The 15,798-nt window shown below is 35.7% G+C and overlaps 1 protein-coding gene across 5 annotated transcripts in view; it reads right to left on the bottom strand.

The window, feature by feature from the left end:
• The window catches only part of NCKAP1 (NCK associated protein 1), a 56,071-nt gene that overhangs the window by 17,845 nt on the left and 22,428 nt on the right, over positions 1-15,798 (bottom strand). For 4 of the 5 annotated variants that reach the window (XM_006083030.3, XM_023744312.1, XM_023744327.1 and 1 more), the window contains 8 exons: positions 13,249-13,394; positions 10,999-11,131; positions 6,363-6,482; positions 5,618-5,757; positions 4,683-4,814; positions 2,504-2,722; positions 2,181-2,311; positions 1,818-1,915 (listed from right to left, as the gene is read on the bottom strand). In XM_006083030.3, the coding sequence (XP_006083092.1) occupies positions 1,818-1,915; positions 2,181-2,311; positions 2,504-2,722; positions 4,683-4,814; positions 5,618-5,757; positions 6,363-6,482; positions 10,999-11,131; positions 13,249-13,394 (1,119 nt within the window). The remainder of the gene's footprint in view (positions 1-1,817; positions 1,916-2,180; positions 2,312-2,503; positions 2,723-4,682; positions 4,815-5,617; positions 5,758-6,362; positions 6,483-10,998; positions 11,132-13,248; positions 13,395-15,798) is intronic. The other variant, XM_023744319.1, reaches the window with a different exon arrangement.

The raw sequence follows: 15,798 nt of genomic DNA, 5'->3' as shown, positions 1-15,798 counted from the left end.
TAGTGAGACTGGCATTAGCAAATACATAAGGGAGGTCACAAGTAAGATACCCATAAAATTGGATAAAGAGAATAAAAAGTGATGATTGCTATTTTTAAAAGTGTAGTCCAGGAAGGATATTCTGATATGATGACATTTGAAAAATACAGGAATGTTATGAGAAACAATCTAAGGCATTATCTCTGTGAAGAGTATCTGAGGTGACACAACAAGCAGGCCAAGTGGGCTGGAGGAGTAAAGAAGGTCCGGAAAAGTGAAAGGCTGGATCCTACAGAGGCCTCGAGGACTGCTAAGGACATTGATGCCTTTGAACTCTCACAGATAGGAATACAGAGAGATCTAAATAGGCTAATTTTTATTACTTCATCACAATACTAAAACCACTATCTTTAATGGCAAAGAAGCACTAAAAATGCTAACAATTCTGGAAGTACCTATTTATTCAGTTGAAATAGAAAATAATTGGCAAAAGTAAAATTACTGGGCCACAATTCTTCTATTATCTCATACTAAAAGGAACATAGAAAGTAAACTGAAAATTAGAAATTTGTTACCCGAGAACAACAACATAGAAAAGAGATAATGTATTTACAAGGGAATGAGTTTAATAAATGAGAAATATTGCTTGTAAAAAAATGAAACTAGCATCGCAATGTTTGTATATTTAAAACCATAGTACGCCGAAACCGGTTTAAAACCCACAATATAAAGTATCTAAAAGCTGACTTCTATATAAGAATTGTAAAACATTCCTTTAAAAAATAACAATAGAGAATAATGACATGATGAATACCAAAACAATATTTATTCAGTACTTATTGTGTGTTAGGCATCGATGTTTCTAACTCTCTATCTCTCTCCCTTCCTCTCTGTAAAAAATCAATAAAATATATTTTTTTAAAAAAATGATTAAAAAAAAAAAACCATAGTAAGTATAAAGTCTGTGTATTTAAAACCCACAATATAAAGTATCTAAAAGCTGACTTCTATATAAGAATTGTAAAACATTCCTTTAAAAAATAACAATAGAGAATAATGACATGATGAATACCAAAACAATATTTATTAAGTACTTATTGTGTGTTAGGCAGCATGCTAAGTATTCAAGCAATTGACATGCATTAATTAGCTCATATAATTCTTGCAAAGTAAAAGTTTTGTAAGTTTAAACTTTTCCCAAAGTCAAAGCACACGACTGACAGGATTGAATTTCAGGATAGCCAGACTTGAAAGCTTAAGTCCTTAACTAATGGATAATACTGCCTCTCTTTTTAGTCACAATGACTCTTGCCGTCTATTTTATTCGCTCAGCAAAATAGTTATCAAACTTGCAGGAATTGACTTATCATATGTTTGCTCAATTTTCAATAAATCAGGTTACTATTTGTAAAACAGAACAAAACAAAGATGCTATTAAAAGACCATGCTAGGCCCGGCCAGTGTGGCTCAATGGCTGAGCATTAACCTATGAACCAAGAGGTCATGGTTCAATTCCCAGTCAGGGCATATGCCCAGGTTGCAGGCTCAATCCCCAGCGTGGGGCATGTAGGATGCAGCCAATCAATGATTCTTTCTCATCACTGATGTTTCTATCTCTCTCCCTCTCCCTTCCTCTCTGAAATCAATAAACACATATTTTTAAAAAGTACTTCAAGACCTTAAAAAAAAAAGACCATGCTAGTGCTATAATTTCACTTACATATGAGAACTTTCATGTCAGGTTAAAGAAATTAACATTCTAGGCTTGCTGCTCATTTTCTTGAAATGTTTTTTAGGAATTCATTTTTATAAGCTAAAATTAATAAAGACTATATTACCTTAAGTTCAGCAACTTGTGATGAAATATGCCACATAAGGCTTTCACTTAGGAACTTCATACCATATGGGCCTAGTAGTTCTGATAATGACCTCATTTCTGAAAGGAAATGCAATTACTTTTATACTTTGACACAGCAAATACTTTTGAAAAATAAACATGAACATATTGAGACATTACATTATAGAAGCAAATTACTCCTGAGAAGTCTTTAGAGTAAAAACAAACAAACAAAAAAACACAAATGCAAAGGTAAGTATATAATGTATGACTGTGCATATAATTGAATGAAAATAGTCATAATAGAATCAAAAGCCAAAAAATCGTTTCTTCATTCTCTAAAACATGTCATAGTATTATTCACCTGATATGTCAGAATATTCCTCTGCATTGAATGTTAATTCATTTTCTGTAGGTAAGTTCACAAATGCTTTCATTGCAGGGAAATAAGCTATATGACCATTGCTGACTTGTCTTAATAAAGTTTCCAAATACCTAAGGAGAAAAGTAAATTTATAACCAGGAGAAACTATTTAATTCAAAATGTATTATGGTATATATTCCTGAATATAATTTTAAGTTGGCTGATAACATGAATGAGCACTTATCCATAAAAAAAAAACTTTCCCAAGTAGTTCATTACAAAGAAACATTGTCTCAATCCAAATTTCCAAATGTGTTCCTTACCAATTTGTGTATAGACTTGTAATGGTTGGCTCTCCATGACTGTCTAAATGTTGTGTTTGCTGAAGAAGAACATTATTAAATACTCTTGTGATATCAATTTGCACATAGTTTTCTATCGACTGCAGTACAGTCATATATGCTCTTACACTTGTTAGAAGCTCTGATGGTTTTGCAATTTCTTGTGTGGCTTGATTATACATAGTCATTCCAACAATTGACCTGAGGTTAAAAAAAAAAAAGAAGAAAAGACTTCTGCATTTATAAATATAGGTCATTCAACCTACTAATCTTTAGTATCAAATAAGCAATAAAATTTTAAATACAAATTGTTACAAAGCCATGAAATTACTATCATTATCTTCCAAAGAAACAATCTAAAAAAAACAATGACTACCTAAAAATTACCATGAAATGGCAATGCAAGTGATTTTAAAAATTCTAAAGACACCAGTAATAAAATGACTTAAGGATAAATCCCTTTGACATAATACATTATAACAAGACAAACCTCATTCCTTATGTCCAAGGAAATAAGACAAAAATGCCATCCATGCATATGGCCCCTAAGTCCTAAGATTGTGCTCAAGTGTTAACTAAAATCATCAACTAATACAAGCTATACATGGTGGCATAAAAACCTTTCCTAGGTAAACAAGTTTACAGCCTTGTTTTGATCTTGACCACTAAGGAGATAGGTGTTTGGTAAAAAGAGTATCTGCTTCTCTGTGGATTAATGGACCAGACTACATATTTACAGAAGGAAAACATGGGAGCTGTAAACTGAATCCTACCTTTCACTCACCACTCTACCTACCTTGGTAGTTAAGAATAATAAATACCAAAGAGCATAATTTCCCTTCGTCTTAAATACCGTCAGGATGCCTGCCTTACTAAAGGACAGCAAAAGACAGTCTTTGTTCCAGACCAGACTCTTCTCTAGTCAACTGATGACTTAACATTCAATTTAGTGCCCACGTATACATTCTCCTGTTTTATTCTATAATCGTAGAATTCTCACCAACTATAGCTCTAAGCTTTATGTTTCATTACTACTCATAGTACTTAACACAATGTTAAACATAAGGTACAAAGACTACTTGTTAATGACTACAGATTTTTTTAAAATCTTTGGCAAAATGTTGTTTTATAAATTGCTTTAAGACCTTCAAGACAAACTTGTCCAATCAATATTTTCTTTAATAAATTTGTAATTTTAAAAAAAGCATTAAGAAACATTTATAAAGTTGAAAGGTTTCTGACTTATCACATGCAATATCATTTCAAGAAACATTATATATAACCTATAAAACTGTAATTAGAACTAAGTACCTCAAGAGTAGATCTATTGGCCTAACAGCACACATCTGAATCCAGAATAGACTTGAGTTCATCTAGTCCTGAAGTTTTTTAACATTTAAATTTGACCCCTTGTAAGGTGTGTATCCAGCATCACAACTCAGTACACTCATGTGTACATACATAACTGAAAAGTGTCATGACTCAATACTTATACTTACTACACTCAATGCACTAATTTTTTTCTACTTCTTTCTTTCCTTCCTTCCTCTTCTTTCTTTCTTTAAATATTTATTATAACCTTGTAATCTGATTTCATGACCCCACAGGATTGCCACCTGACAGTTGAAATACACTGATTAGCTCCAGTTTTCTCATCTTGCTTATAAGGAAACTAAGGCTCACTGAGATGAAGTGGCTTGTCCAATGTTACAACTGGTTAATAACAGCAAGTATGGGACAAGAATCGGAGTAATTTTTTTTAAATATATTTTATTGATTTTTTACAGAGAGGAAGGGAGAGGGATAGAGAGTTAGAAACATCGATGAGAGAGAAACATCGATCAGCTGCCTCCTGCACACTCCTCACTAGGGATGTGCCCGCAACCCAGGTACATGCCCTTGACCGGAATCGAACCTGGGACCCCTCAGTCCGCAGGCCGATGCTCTATCCACTGAGCCAAACCGGTTAGGGCAAGAATCGGAGTAATTTAAGTAATTCCCAGTTCAGTATTTTCATACTTCCAGATCATCATTCTTTATATTACACCAATTCTACTAATGCTTTTTGTCATAAAAGGAAATACTGTGTGGGTATGAAGAATAAATATAACAAACTCATTAAATGAACAAACAAGCAAAAATAGTTAATGTTTTTTCTTACTTAGTAAAGCGGATTTCCAGGTGAGAAGTCAAATATTCTCGCGGGGTAAAGGTATGTTCCCAAACCACCATGTTTGGTACATAATTTATAGAGAAACACAACTCAGAAAGTGCAGTGTGCAATTTATCAAGGCTGAAAAAATATTAATAAACAATAAACAAAATGTTCAACATTTTATCATAATAATACAAAATTAATTTTATAAACATGTGAGATCTTATTTGGGGATAATAATTATAGAATTCAATTTCTCTCCTAAACAAAGTTCAAAATCTCAACACATGAGAGCAATTTTCTAAAGATAAGCAACATTCATTTCTATCTTCAGATGATAATGACTTAATACACAAAAAAGAGCTTATTCCACACTCATAAAGATAATCATTTCCAACTTCTATTGTACTTTCTGTTGTGGAGGAAGAAAGTTGTCTACAAAATGACAAATAGCTTGCTCAATGTAGGAAGCAAGGAAGAAATTTACTTTAAGCAAAAAAATATTCGCCCATTATTGCCCACCTATGCCTCTTTCTCCAGGTAAGCAAACAGCCCTAAATGCTACCTATTCTGATATATCCATTTTAAACTAATGGTATCAGTCATACACACCATATGCCAAAATAAAGTCTCAGATATCTTATTTTAAATAAAATGAAAATAAAAGTGCACCCCTAAATTTTTAGATTCCTGGCCTTTAGTATTCTGTATATAAAGACAAGACAATTATCATCTATTACATCTATTTTCTTCAAAACTCCAAAATCTGTATTTTTAGATGAAATAAGCACTAAATGGTTAATCAAGTCCACAAAGGTGAAAAAAATTAATGACTGGGAAATTTACAATTACTAGCATTTCGTCAATACTAATGCCATACAAAAATAAACTGAAAAAATAAACTGTAGCAAAAATATATATAATAAAAGTGGATGGCTTACTTGGTCACTACCAGCCTGTTTTTCCTCATGCTCTCAACTCCCGGTTTTTCCCTTTCAGGTTCCCCTTTTTTACCAGTTTGTTTTTTTGACTTCTTATTCACTGCCTGACTAATGGTTTTGGCACAATGCTTGGGCAGCAACTAAATTTAAAAAGAATAAAATGTTACATTACACCAATTACTTTGAAAACACATTACTTATTCAGATAAACCTTAACTGAATCCAGTCTATGTAAGAAATATCATGCTAGCACTAAGAACAGAGATATAAATAAAAAGTAGAATTTACCTAGCTTCGGGAGTCTAAGCTTAGTGGAAAACAGAAATAGGTAAATATTGTGTGAAGAAAGACTTCATAGAGGAAGTTATATCAAGACTGCAGTTTACAGGATAAATGAAACATTTTACTGGAAGGAAAATGGCCTACGAAGAACAAAACTATGTTAGGACATAATGTGTTCAGAATCTAGTGAGAATTACTAGGTGATGAAGCATAAGTAAAGACAGGACAGAGAAGTTTGAACTATCAGGAAGGGACTTAAATGCCAACCTAGAGGTTGGATTTTACAGTGTAAGTAATCCTAAAGACAGTGGCAATATTTTAAAAACTAATAATGGAGCTTCACAAGAGGTAATGAGATTTAGTAAGAGTCTGAGAATAAGAAAAAAAAATAACTGGCTAACAGATCATTTTCTTGCTTTCATATACAAATTTCCTATCTGTAAGGAAACATTTAAATTATTACCTGGTCACTCAGAGTACACTGTTCTGTGCAAATATCAGTGATAAGATTTCGAGCTTGTTTAGCCATTTCATCCAGAAACATGTTACATAAGGAAAGACTTCGATCTCCAATATGATGTCGCTGTTAAAGCAGAATAATAATAATAGTTACCAAAAAGTAGTTTGAAATAAAACACTTTTTAAATAAACACAGAAAATAAGGTTAAAGTCTATTCTACAATAAGGAGTGGGGTTCAAGATTATTACATACATTACTTTTGTGCTGCTAGAATAAATGTAAGATAATATAAAAGAATGTAAAATACTTCAACATGCAAAATAACTGTTCCTAAATCTAATCATACCTTAAAATGTATTTTAAGATGCCCTTTAAAACTTTAAAGGGAATGTAGAAGCCAGATACAATTAAATATTGATTCACTTACATAAGGAGAGATTTCAAATTATAAATAGTTACAGCCCAGTTTAAGCAAATTCTGACTCCTGAAAGATAAACTGTATCTCTCACTATTACTTCTTCCTGAAAAAAAGAACACTGAACTAGCATTGCTTTACTAGACTAACTTATTTAAGACACAGATCTGATTTCACCACCCCCCTCAATGGCTGAGAAATACTGAGACTGAAAAACAAAACCAATAGGATTTCTTAACATGTCACAAGTTTCTCTATGATCTGCCCTCTGCCTCTAGCTGCAGTGCTGAGAAGAGACTTTAGGACAATGGCAGAAACACAGGGACCTTAGCAGACTACAACAATAATCCAGGCAAAAGATGAAGTGGCTTGGGCAGGGGGAGAAGAGGTAGGAGTTTGGCTATATATATAAAGATAAAGCCAAAGACAGAAAACGCTCCAAGGTTGAGGGTGAGGTAACATGTCCAAGAGCAACAGTTCTCTTCTGTACATGATATTTTACATAGCTAAAAATGCCTAAATTGCAACAGAATATTAAAAAAAAAATTTACAACTAAAGGTAAAGGACTGGGCTGAAAATACAAATCTTTCAGCATATGAAAGATTTTTAAACAATGAGACTGGAAAAGATGAGTGAACTACTATACTGGGTAGTACAGACAGAGCAACACAATGACTAGTTTTCCTTTAGTGCTGGATGCCATTATCCCGGGCTCCTGCTGACCCAGCAGGGTATAAATTTCAAATCTAGTTCAAAAGATAGTATCTTTCTGCAAATTTATTTTAAGTATTCCAACTCAAAATGAGGTTTCAGCATTAAGAAATTGTTCTGGAGGCTTTTTCTATAATGCCTCTGATGTAAATAAATTCAAAGGCTAAAACTAAAATTATAAAGCCAGACTGCACTGAGAACTATGCACATCAACTTACTCTGTCCTCACCCTGAGGTGAATTTCCCCAATGCTCCCACAGTGCCTCATGTATATTTCTACCACAGCACAGATCATCAGACCATGGATTGGTCTAGGGCCGTGGTCGGCAAACTGCGGCTCGCGAGCCACATGCGGCTCTTTGGCCCCTTGAGTGTGGCACTTCCTAAGCCTTAGGAGTACCCTAATTAAGTTAATAACAATGTACCTACCTATATAGTTTAAGTTTAAAAAATTTGTCTCTCAAAAGAAATTTCAATCGTTGTACTGTTATTTGGCTCTGCTGACTAATGAGTTTGCCGACCACTGGTCTAGAGTAGAGACTGTGTCTTTGCATCTTTCATTCACAGCATTTAACAAGGCAGATGGGAAATAACAGTCTTTAACAAATTAGCTAAATGGAAAATAGAACAGTGACACTGACTAGCTACATGACTATAGGGAGACTTTCTTCAGAGACTTTCTTCATCTGTAAACTAAGAATGATTATCAGCAGTATTGTTGCCACTTTGTCATAGCAATCAAATGCAAAAAAGGATGGGAGAATGTTGTACAAATTGCATGCTTCTATATAAATATAAACACATTATTAATTACTTGTTATAATTATTTAATAAGAATTGAGTATTATCCTATTTAGGAACTATAACTTTACCAACTAAATGAAGCAGAAACATTATGATATAAAGTAGATAATGATAGATATTACGATATAAAATGCTATGAAAATATAGAAAAGGAGGGACAAATTCTAACTGGAGAAATGCTACAAATATTTTGGAAGAGGTGGGGTTTAAGCTGACCACTGAGAAAAAGGTAAGAGTACAAGAGGTAAGGGTGCAATGAAATGAATTTTATGTGTTAGGAAAAACCTTTAAAAGGCTAAAAAGTAGACAATTAGTGTGCTTTGCGTAAGGTGGACTAGTTACAGTTCATAGGAAGTGGAAAGTGTATGATAAAACGAGGGTAGAGTCCATCCAGATGAGTGGATAAACAAAATGTGGTAAACACATAGAATAGATTACTATTCAGCCATAAAAAAGAAAGTTCTCATATGTGCTATAACATGGATGAGTCTTGAAACATTATGCTCAGTGGGAAACAAAAGGACAAACATTCTGATACCACTTATATGAATGATCTAAAATAGGCAGATTCAAAGAGATAGACAGTAGACTAGGGTATACCAAGGGTAGGAGGGATGAGGAATTACTGCTTAATGGTTCCAGAGTTTTTGCTTGGGGTGATGAAAGTTTTGAAAATGGGTAGTGGTGATAGCTGCACAATACTGTGAAGGTAATTAATGCCACTGAACTGTACATTTAAAAATAATTAAAATAGCAAAGTTTGAGGTTAGATATACATGCATTTTTTAAACACAAAAATTTTTAATGACAATAAAAAGAAGGGGGTAAAGATCAAATTATTGAGGATTTTAAATGCCTGAGAATTTTTACTTTCTTCATATGCAATTAAGAACCACTGATGATTCTTTAAGAAGGAATCATCTGGTGGCATTGTACTAGGTAGACTTAAAGGCAGGAAAACTATTCAATAGTACATATAAAGAACTACAATAGTGACAAAAGCAATGGAAAGTAGAGGATGTATTCAAGAAATGATACCACACAAATAAAATTGGAGGACTTCATGGGTAATTTAATGAAAAAGATTATGGTGAAGAAAAATTTAATAGTATATCTTAGGTAAATAAAGCTTGGGGGAAAGCTATTAAATCTAAAAACTATAAATCTATTAAAATTGGGTATTAATATCCTCACAGTTATTAATCCTAAAAGCACTCCCTAATAAACTTCTGCAGGCTAATCTCTCTCTCATTCCAATGGATTCTGCAACAGATGTTACCTAATGCTTAAAAATATTAATAATGCTATTGCTATCTGTAAGTTTCTCTTCTACAAGTTCTATAGTTTTAAGTAAAGAGACTCAATACTAATTAAATTATACAGAAATATATTATTTAATTTTAATATATATTCTTACTACATTTAAACAGTGATACTTGTTCCTTAAACATTAGAAGGAACATCAGTATCTATCAAATATACTGAGTACATTTTTGATAAATATTTGGCATCAATAAAACTGATTAGTTCAATTATTCAATAATTCTCTGTGCCTGCATGCTAGCGTGTGTATGTCTTACAAATACCAGCAAATTTAGATTTTACTATATCCATTGTATTGGTAAGTCAGTAAAATTCATCTTTGACATGTTTATGTTTAGTCACTAATCTGTGCATTCAATTTTCAAGTCTTGCCTGGCTGGCATGATTCAGTGGGTACATGCCCAGGTTGCAGGCTTGATCCCCAATGTGGGGCATACAGGAAGCAGCCGATCAACGATTCTCTCTCATTGATGTTTCTATTTCCCTCTCCCTCTCTGAAATCAATAAAAATAAATATATATTTTTTTTAATTTGCAAGTCTTTCCAAAGTAACCCAAGAAAATAAGCATACTTGCCGAAACCGGTTTGGCTCAGTGGATAGAGCGTCGGCCTGCGGACTAAAAGGTCCCAGGTTCGATTCCGGTCAAGGGCATGTACCTGGGTTGCAGGCACAATCCCCAGTAGGAGATGTGCAGGAGGCAGCTGATTGATGTTTCTCTCTCATCAATGTTTCTAACTCTCTATCTCTCTCCCTTCCTCTCTGCAAAAAATCAATAAAATATATTAAAAAAAAAAAAGAAAAGAAGCATACAAAATCAGTTACTGTATAAATTTTTACCATACATATTATTACCTGACCCACCATTTACTTTAATAAAGGTAATTTCTTTTTTTTTTCTTTCTTTCTTTATTTATATGCCCAGGTTGCAGGCTTGATCCCCAATGTGGGGCATACAGGAAGCAGCCGATCAATGATTCTCTCTCATTGATGTTTCTATTTTCCTCTCCCTCTCTGAAATCAATAAAAATAAATATTTTTTTTAAATTTGCAAGTCTTTCCAAAGTAACCTAAGAAAGTAAGCATACAAAATCAGTTACTGTATATATTTTTACCATACATATTATTACCTGACCCACCATTTACTATAATAAAGGTAATTTCAAGTGACCTTATGATATATTCTTATAAATACTTATCCATCTATTAAAATATCTATTATATCTATATCAAATACCTATTCAAGTATTCTCTGATTCTATATACAGATGCATTAGATGGGAAGCTAAATTAGGTATCCATGACTTTGTGAGCATTTGGTCAGCTACATGTTAGGTTTAGTGTATTCTGCATACCATATAAATCAGAGTAGTACCCTGAAATTACCTCTTCTGGACACAGTTCATGTGTGCAACTCATAAAATGAGTGCAAAGCAGTGGAAATGCAATTGAGTATCTTGACTGAGAGGGTAACTCCAAACACTGTTGAAACATCTTCTCAAAAGCACGACTATAAAAACTATATAAGAAAACAAATTAAAAATTAGAATCAACTGTTATAGTTAAAATTTTCATGATATAGTACCTTATAGTTAATTTGATTCAAGTGAATGAAAGTCACTAATTGGTAGCATTATTCCCTTAAAGAATAGTTATTTTTCCAAAGAGTAACTATTACACACTGATAATCACTCCAGAGTAATAAAAATATTATTTGTATAATATATTACAAATTTAAAAAAACCTAAACAGAAAATAAACCATACATATATTATATGAATATATGACTTTCTAATTGTTGTATCTTTCTTATACACTAGGAACCTTTCTGTAGCTCAAAAATATCTATTTATATAAAAGCCTAAGCGACCAGCCGACCACCCAGTAGCTATGATGCACACTGACCACCAGGGGGCAGGCGCTCAGTGTAGGAGTGGAAACCACAGGCATGGAAACATGGAACAGACTGATGAATCTCAGAGGGAAGGGGGGAGGGGGGAGGGCAGAAAGAGATTAACCAAAGATCTTATATGCATACTAGAGTCCTGGTGCATGGATTCGTGCACCAGTGGGGTTCCTCGGCCTGGCCTGCATGTATCGAGCCGAAACCGAGCCAAAACCAGCTCTCCAACATCCCCCAAGGGGTCCCAGATTACGAGAGGGCGCAGGCCAGGCCAAGGGACCCCACGAATCTGTGCACCGGGCCTCTAGTGTAAATATAAAGTGTTCTATTTTCTTCCCAAGGAAGCCTTTGGGACAGACAATAATATACATTTCCAAATAACCTTAAAAATTTTTGTAAATTTGACACGTGATATACTGTGGTTTGAGGGGTTTTTTTTTAGTTCTTTAAGAGACTCCTGATGCCTTCCCTGGATTTCTTCTGCAATACTGCTAATTAAGCCACCCTAACAAACTGCGAAAATCAGTATGAACTGAGTTATTTTCCAAAGTAAAAGCAATGAAAAGCTTTTCATAATGACAGCTAGTCAATACATAGTAACTACTATCATTATCCACTGGGATTATCTCAGCATTTTAGAAATAAAGGGACAAAGTACTAGGTTATTCCAATAAACTTCCCTAAAGGAATAAAGGCCAAGAAGCAGAAATAGAGTTGATATTGTATAGCTATGGAGCCAGAATATTTGAGTTTGAATCCTGGCCTCATCATCAAATTCATATATTCATTCAAACATTTATTAAATACCTACTATGTTAGACACTATGGAAATAAAACATGATCCTCCTTCAAGGACCATATAATGAGGGGAAAAAGAAAGGGGTAAAACTTATAAATTACTAAGTATAACTAAAGAGGCTCTGATAAAAGCAAAGGAGAATGGAACACAATTCAGGGAATAGTCACTATATCATCATAATATTAATGTCTAATTTAATACTAGAGAGTGAAATTAGTTGGCATTTTATTTCCAACATTTGCTCTATTTAACGCTAATCTACAACTTTTTTTTTTTTGCTTAATCTAATGATGAAAGAGGGAGGGCCTTAAATCAAATTTGAAGTGACTGTTTTCACCTCCTCAAAAAAGTGTAAAAAATTCACACCAGAAGAGCTATTCTAAATAGAGAATTAAAAATAAACATAAAATCCCAAATTGGTAAACTTGTTTTTAAAAATATTTCTTTATTGATTTCAGAGAGGGAGAGGGAGAGAGAGATAGAAACATCAATGATGAGAGAGAATCATTGATCAGCTGCCTCCTGCATGCCCCCTACTAGGGATCCCGTCATGTGCCCTTGATCAGAATCCAACCTGGGACTCTTCAGTCCGCAGACCGACGCTCTACTCACTGAGCAAAACCAGCTAGGGAAGTAAACTTTTTTGTTAGCAAGTTGTCCACTATTCCCTTTATTCTTATGCCCTAGCCCTGGTCAGAACATGTGCAGGAGGCAACCAATCAATGTGTCTCGCTCACATCAATGTTTCTGTCTCTCCCCCTCCCTTCCACTCTCTAAAAATCAATGGAAAAATATCCTCCAGTGAGGATTTTTTTAAAAAGTTTATTATTACTGAACTGTCTTAAGAATTATATTAATATTAAAAAAAATCAAGAGAGATACCTTTAGATACTAAAACATCTTAAATTCTGATTTAAAGATAATCATAACATACCAAAATATGGAGAGATCTGATGTTTCCACCAACATTTCCACCAAGGAATCCACCATTTTTGTATGAAAAATTATCGTATTCATCATCTTTCCAAGTTCTCTATGATCTGCAAGGCTAAGCGAAGCCTTAGAGACACTAGTATATGCCTATAAAAGTACAGCAAAAAACAAAAGTAGTTTAAAGTACAAACCAATGAATTTAGCCTTGTAATTCTACATGTAGAAAAAACACACCCACTATTGAAAAATACTTATTTTATTAATTAAAATAAGTATCAGTACCATCACTTTGTAAAGATCTGCTCCTGTTGTAGTAATATTTTACAACTAAAAAAGTCTCTAAACTTGCCTTTTCCTCACTGTTTGCCCTTTTCCTATGTAAGCCAGTTTTCTTCAAATCCTAATCATCTTTCACTGTCTGGGTAAAATGTTACTTTCTCTATTAGCCATTACTAGCAATTTCAACTTGAAGAAAGGTTTTTTCTATACTAGCAATTTTCAACCAGTGTGCCACACCAATTTTTAAAACATGCAATAACTGACTCTTTAGGTCAGGGGCACTGAACTCCTTTCCCTTAGGATGTCAAAAAAAATTTTTTTAATGACAAAAGCCAACAAAATAGCCATCTGGTGTGAATGAATCAAAATTATACCTATTTTTTTGTCAGATCAGCAAGAAATTTTTTTGGTGTGCCACAGAACTTTAGTAATTAGTTTATGTGTGCCATGAGATGAAAAAGGTTGAAAATTGCTGATCTACACAAACCTCCTAAATTCTGGACACTACCTCCCATCTTGCACTTTTGCCCTCTTTCCCTATACAAGACTTCTCTGGCTTAGTTGTATGTCCCATTCTTTCCCTCCTTAGTATGCTTTGTCCTGTTATCACTAAAAAAAATGAGTCTATTATGCAGTAGAAAGGGGCTGAGTGACTGTATGTATCAATTATGGTTAAGAGCAATGTTATAGGTTGAAATGTGTCCCCCAAAAAGGTATGCTGAACTCATATTCCCCAGTACCTCAAAGTGTGACCTTATTTGGAAACTGAGTCCTTACAGAGGTAATGAAGTTAAAATAAGGTCATTAGAGAAGGACCTAATCCACTATGACTATTATCCTTATCAAAATAAGAAATTTGGACCAGATACATATGCATATAAGGAAGACTATGTAAGGAGAAACAGGAAAAATGCCATTAGAGTAATGCATATACAAGCCAAGAAACACCAAAGATAGCTAGCAAATCACCAGAATCTTGCAAAAAGGCATAAAACAGATTCTCCCTCACAGTCCTTAGAAGAAATTAACCCTGCTGACACCATGAGTTCAGATTTCTGGCCTCCAGAACTATAAGACAGTAAATTTTTGTTGTTTAAGTCACTCAGTTTGTGGTTCTTTGTTATGGCAGCCCTAAGAAAAGAATACAGGCAACTACGGAATACAAGAAAGAACCAGATAGCAGGTAATGTACTTATAGATATCTTGCAAACCTATCTACAATAATAAAAGCGTAATATGCAAATTGACTGAACAGCAGAACGACCGTCCAGAAGACAACGCTATGATACGCACTGTCGCCAGGCCAGCCAAGGCGGGTGCGATGAGATTGGTCGAGGGGCCCCGCCATCGCCCCATGATCACCCTGCAGAGGGAGGCCCAGGCCACTGGCCGGTGGGGCGATTGATGGAGGGGACGGGGGTGGCGGCGATCAATCGCAGAGCCCTGGCTGAGTGGCAGGGCCTCCCTCTGCTGGGCGATAGATCTGGAGGCCCCGTGATCAATCACCCCACAGAGGGAGGCCCAGGCCACCAGCCAGCGACGCTATGGCGAGTGTGGGGGGCTGGCCAGTGATCACCCCGCAGAGGGAGCCCCAGGCCAGCCAGGCGATTGCACCCCACACCTGTCGCCCACAGAGGGAGGCGACCGGTGGTGGGGGAGGAGGGGAGCAGTGCCGCACAGATGGCAAGCAGTGGCAGCGGCGGGGGCAGGCCCAGCTTCTGGCAGCCAGGGGAAGGAAAGCCCCAATAGGCCCTGATTGCCAGCCAGGCCTTGGGACCCTACCTGAGGGGTCCCAGATTGCGAGAGAGCACAGGCCAGGCCTTGGGACACCCCACCCCTTGCATGAATTTCGTGTACCGGACCTCTAGTCTCTATATATATCAAAGCCTAAGCAACCGTTAGGACTGGTCGACCAAAGCAGGAGCTGCCCCCTGGTGGTCAGTGCACTCCCACAGCCAACATCCTGCGGCTGGACAACCTCCTGCGGTCCCTCACCGCCCCCCAGCGAACTTCCCACAGTCTCCCCCCACCTCCCCGGCCAGTTGGCCCTGTGGGGTGATCGTGGGGCGATGGCGGGGCCCCTCGACCAATCTCATCGCACCCGCCTTGGCTGGCCTGGCGACAGTGCGTATCATAGTGAGGGCAGCCAGCCAGGCAGAGGGACCCCACCTGTGCATGAATTCATGCACCAGGCCTCTAGTATAAAAATAAAATCATACACAGGGACATATAGTCTACATCTAATGCTCACTCAAATGCTCTATATTCTAAC

The sequence above is a fragment of the Myotis lucifugus genome, unplaced genomic scaffold, assembly GCF_000147115.1.
Source record: "Myotis lucifugus unplaced genomic scaffold, Myoluc2.0 scaffold_5, whole genome shotgun sequence".
NCBI classification, from domain to species: domain Eukaryota; kingdom Metazoa; phylum Chordata; class Mammalia; order Chiroptera; family Vespertilionidae; genus Myotis; species Myotis lucifugus.
The sequence above is the reverse complement of the archived record's forward strand: the minus strand, read 5'-3'. Positions and strand labels throughout refer to the sequence as shown.